This window comes from Mandrillus leucophaeus, unplaced genomic scaffold, assembly GCF_000951045.1.
Source record: "Mandrillus leucophaeus isolate KB7577 unplaced genomic scaffold, Mleu.le_1.0 Scaffold2, whole genome shotgun sequence".
Lineage (NCBI taxonomy): Eukaryota > Metazoa > Chordata > Mammalia > Primates > Cercopithecidae > Mandrillus > Mandrillus leucophaeus.
In genome coordinates this window covers 3,046,407-3,051,693 of record NW_012102031.1, presented here as the reverse complement: position 1 = coordinate 3,051,693, position 5,287 = coordinate 3,046,407, and the positions used below count along the sequence as shown (strand labels likewise).

Sequence of the window (5,287 nt, the reverse complement as noted above, 5' to 3'; positions counted from 1 at the left end):
TATAACCCCCAATTTCTTGTTTTTGTGTTTATTAAAATATCCTCATCATTCTCACAACTTGCTTTGTAAGAAAACTCTATAAACATGAACTTGAAAAAGAAAATAAACCTATACTAATAAACTCTAGCACTTATACACTGGATATTATAGATCTATATAAGGAGAAAATGTGAGATACATGGTCCAACAAGAGTGAGAACATATAACTCAAAATATAAAAAGCCACCTCTGTGGTAAGGGAAAAGATGCCTGTATGAATATAAAAGCAAAGATTTATAAGGTGATGAAAGATACTAATGAGAACGTTTCATTCTCATATTGGCAGAAGATCTTCCATTCTACTTTCTGAGAAAATCAAGAGGACGAATGCATTGAAAATTGAGAGTTCATGGAGAATAGAGACAGGATGCAGTGACTCAACAGTGAGTCAGTCAGATCCTCAAGGATCCAGAGTAGTCGCAGAGTAGTCCCAGTAGAAACTCAATCGTGTAATTTATTGGAGGCCAGTTTTGTATAATTTTATACTGTGCCTTTCTCTAATGTTAATTGTTCAAGAGATGATTAACCAATTTGTGGCTACTGTGCATCTTGCCTTTTCACATCTTCACTTAATGCCTGCCTTTGAAAGAGGTCATAATTTAAATTCTTTATGAAAAATAGGAACTAAAATTAATTTTTGATTTAAGGCGTGTAGTCAATTTTTGAAACAATGAAAAAGGAAAAAGTAAAACAGAAAGAGAGAAAACACTGAAACAAATGGTAAAACAAGATTATAGGACCATGTTGTGGTTTGAATTTATCCATGCTAGTTCTATCCCTCATTAACAAAGTTAAATAGAAGCCAACGGTTGCTGTATTTCACAAAATAAAATCTGATAAATAAACTTCCTATTCCTTAACCAATTTACCTGCACCCAAAAGATTACAAACTTCTGCAGCTTCTGACAAGCATGTGATTGGAGAGACAATGGAAGGAGGTGTTGCTAGTAAAGGCAGCTTTGGATCATCATCAGAAAATGTCATCAGGTCCTGACAGAAAACACGAGAACATGAGAATTGAAGAAAAAAATTAATATCACTGGATGGACAATTTACGGAGCTACAAAGTATCTAAATGTGCTACCATCATCATAAACACATTCTGATTTAATTAACTCAAACATACATCTATCACGTGGCTGTCTACTGGGTGGAGGGAGGTTTTCTGCCCTTGGGAATCCCCACACCTTGCTGAAGACACTTTGTGTAGATAGCAAGGATTTTGTTTAGGGCACTACCTTTACCTACCACCCTTTAGCATCCTTACAGCATACTATCTCAGAGGCCAATTATCTTGTCTCATTGGTAATCATAAAGCCAGTTGTATGTATCTTTTATTCATGTTTAAAACTTTTAACTTTTTATCATCAAGTAAAAACTAGACACAAAAGATAATCAATCCAATCATGCAGGTCAAACAATAATCAAATGATGGCTAATCTTGTTTCATTTATATCCCTACCATGCCTCATTTGTGATCTGTGACAACCTGTTTCACTTTGAGGCAAATCCTAGAATAATCCCTTGTTTCATTATGTATCTCTGCCTTAGTCCATTCTGGGTGCTGTAACAAAATACCATCAACTGAGTGGCTTATAAACAACAAAAATTTCTTGCAGTTTTGAAAGTTAGCAAGTCCAAGATCAAGGTGCCAGTACAATATCATACTGATGTCTGGCGAGGACCTACCTCCTAAACAGTCATTTTTTCACTATAACCTCTCATAGAAGAAGGTGACCAAGGAGTTCTCTTGGCCTCTTTTATAAGGGCACTCATATTCATGAGGGCTATGCCCTTATGACCTAGTCACCTCCCAAAGATCCCGCCTCCTAATACCATCACTTTGGGGGTTAGGATTTCAACTAAGAATTTGGGAGGAAAACAAGTGTTCAGATGATAGCAATCTCTAATTGATAATAGCTGCATCAAACTGATAAACTTCACAGCTCCTAATGTCATCAATTACCATAAACTGTTCATATTTCCAATTTCTAAATGTCATAAACAGGTTTTTCTACAGCTTGTTTGAAAAAGGATCCAAATGAAGTCTATAGAGTAGGTTTAGTTGGTATGTTTCTTTTTTTCTGTGAACTAGGGATTTCTCTCCATTGTAATTAACATACAGTAAAATGCACAGACCTTAAATGTAGAGCTCGATAACTTTTATCATATGAGTATACAGTTATATAGTAACCACATTTCCTTCACCCAGAAAGTTTCCTCAAGCTCCTTTCCAGCTGATACCATCCCACCACCCTGCATCATGACCGCTATTCTATCCCTATCACCATTACTGAATTTTGCCTGTTCTTGAATTTCATATGAATGTAATCATACACCATGTATACTTTTGTGTCTGGTTCCTATTGCTCAACATAATGTACATGAGATTCATCCATGTTTTGCTGTGTAGTTCCTCCCTCCTTTCCTACCTATAAGAAAGGAGGGACAGATTACACAAAAAACATATGTGAATGTATCACAATTTGTTTATCCATTCTCCTGCATATGGATAATTTCCAAAGTTTATCTATTATGAATAAAGCTACTACGAACATTCTTGTATAAATCTTTTTGTGGACAAATGCACTCATTTTTCCTGGATGCTACACGGTAGTGGTATAGCATTTCTAGCTTATAGGACAGGTCTATTTTTAACTTCGTTAGAAATTGCCAAACCATTTTCCAAAGTGATTTACCACTTTTAAAAATGCAACTTTGAGTTCATTTTAGTTCCACATGTAAGAATTAATAGAGCCTATGTAGCCTTTGCCGTGTTTCTTCCAAAAGTAACATCTTGCAAAATTGTAGTACAATATCATACTCAGGATATTGACATTGAAGCAGTCAAGATACAGAACATTTCTATCACAATCACAAGAATCCTTTCTGACGCCCTTTCATAGACATACACTCCCTCAACAGAACTAATCTGTTCCTAATCTCTCCTTCATTTTTATAGTTGTGACATTTGAAGAATGCTATATAAATGGAACCATATAGTATGTAACCTTTTGGGACTGGCTTTTTTAGCCTTGCATAATTCCTAAAGATTCATCCAAATTGTTTCATTTCAATAGTTTCTTCCTTTTCATTGCGTAGTACCCTTGACACAGATGTAACATAGTTTAACCTGTAAAAGGACCTCTGGGTTGTTTCTAGATTTCGGCTATTACAAATAAAGCTGCTGTGAACATTTGTGTACATGTTTTTGTATGATATACATTTTCTTTTCCTTTTTGAGACGGAGTCTCAGTCTGTCGTCCAGGCTGGGGTGCAGTGGCACCATCTTGGCTCACGGCATTCTCAACTTCCCAGGCTCAAATGATCCTCTCACTTCAACCTCCCAAGTAGCTGGGACTACAGGCACGCGTCACCATGCCCGACTAATATTTTTTAATTTTTTTTTTTTTTAGAAATGATGTGTAGCCATGTTGCCCAGGCTGGTCTTGAACTGCTATGCTCAAACAATCCACCCAACCTTGGCATTCCAAAGTGCTGGGATTACAGGCATGTGCCACCGTGCCAGCCTAGATGTTCATATCTCTGGTATAAATTCCTAGGAGGGCAGTTGCTGTTCATACAGTAGCCACGTTTAGATTTATTAAAAAGTACCAAACTGTTTCCCAGAGTAGCTGTACCATTTTGCATTCCTACCAGTAATATATTAGTGTTTTAATTTCTCCATATTCTCACCAGCATTTGGTGTTGTCACTACTTTTTTATTTTAGCCATTTTGATATTCATTGCATGTTTAAATTACATTTTCCTGAAGGCTAATAATGTGGAACAACTTTTCGTGCGCTTACTTGCCATCTGTATTTGCTAAAATGACTGTTCATAACATGTGCCCATTTTCTAATTGGACTGTTTGGTTTTAAACTGGTGAGTTTTAACAGTTCTTTAAATGCTCTAGATATTAGTCCTTTGCCAGATATGGGGTTTACAAATATTTTTTCCCAGTCTGTAGATTATTTTTCCATCCTCTTAACTGGCTCTTTTGCAGAGTAAACATTTTTAATTTTGATGAGGTCTGATTTATCATTTTTCCTTTTAGGGATCATGCTTTTATCCAGTTCTTTTTCTTTTTTTTCTGAAACGGAGTCTCGCCTTGTCACCCAGGCTGGAGTGCAATGGTGCGATCTCAGCTCACTGCAACCTCCACCTCCGGGTTCAAGTGATTTTCCTGCCTCACCCTCCCGAGTAGCTGTGATTACAGGTGCGTGCCACCACTCCCAGATAATTTTTTGTATCTTTAGTAGAGACGGGGTTTCATCATGTTGGCCAGGTTGGTCTTGAACTCCTGACCTTGTGATGCGCCTGCCTCAGCCTCCCAAAGTGTGGGGATTACAGGCACGAGTCACCGTACCCGGCCTCAGTTCTATATCTCAAAGATTTTTCTCCTATATTTTCTAAAAGTTTTATAGTTTACATTTAAGTCTGTGATTAACTTGGAGTGGATTTCTATATAAGGCTTAGGTTGAGATTCATGGTTGTCTGAATGTCCAATTGCTGTAGCACCATTTTTTGAAAAGGTTAATCCTCCTACACTGAATTTCTTTTGCACCTTTGTCAAAAATCAGTTGGTCATGTTTGTGTGTGTCTATTTCTGGGTTCTCTATTCCGTTCCACCGATCCAAGTGTCTGTCTCTCCACCAATACCGCACTCTCTTGAATACTGTAGCTATACACAGGCATTAATATCAGGCAGAGGGATTACTCCCATTTTGTTCTTCCGTTTCAAGACTGTTTTAGCTATTTTAGGGCCTGTGCCTTTCCATATCAATTTTAGAACAAGGCTCTTATCTATCCCTATAGAAAACCTTTCTGGGATTTTAATAGGAATTACATTAAACCTATAGAATAATCAGGGTCATCTATATTATGACACCTTTACTATGTTGAGTCTTCCAATCCATGTAACATGACAGGTCCCTATTTGGGTCCTCTTTAATTTCATTCATCAGTATTTTATAATTATCAACATATAGATTCTGTACATGTTTTGTTAGATTTATACCTAAGTATTTCAATTTGGATTTATACCTAAGTATTTTAATTTATACTTCAGTATTTTAATGCCTAAGTATTTCAATTTATACTTAAGTATTTCAAATGGTATTGTCTTAATTTAAGTTTGCATATGTTCATTGTTAGTATGTAGATATTCAATTGATTTCTGTATGCTTTTATATATTGCTGGATTCAACTGGCTAATATTTTGTTGAGAATTTTTTGCGTCTAGTTT

The 5,287-nt window shown here is 36.3% G+C and overlaps 1 protein-coding gene across 1 annotated transcript in view; it reads right to left on the bottom strand.

The window, feature by feature from the left end:
• Positions 1–5,287, bottom strand: part of ENTHD1 (ENTH domain containing 1) — a 163,671-nt gene that overhangs the window by 94,021 nt on the left and 64,363 nt on the right. Inside the window, exon 5 of the mRNA XM_011978817.1 lies at positions 909–1,029. Coding sequence (XP_011834207.1) covers positions 909–1,029 — 121 coding nt within the window. The remainder of the gene's footprint in view (positions 1–908; positions 1,030–5,287) is intronic.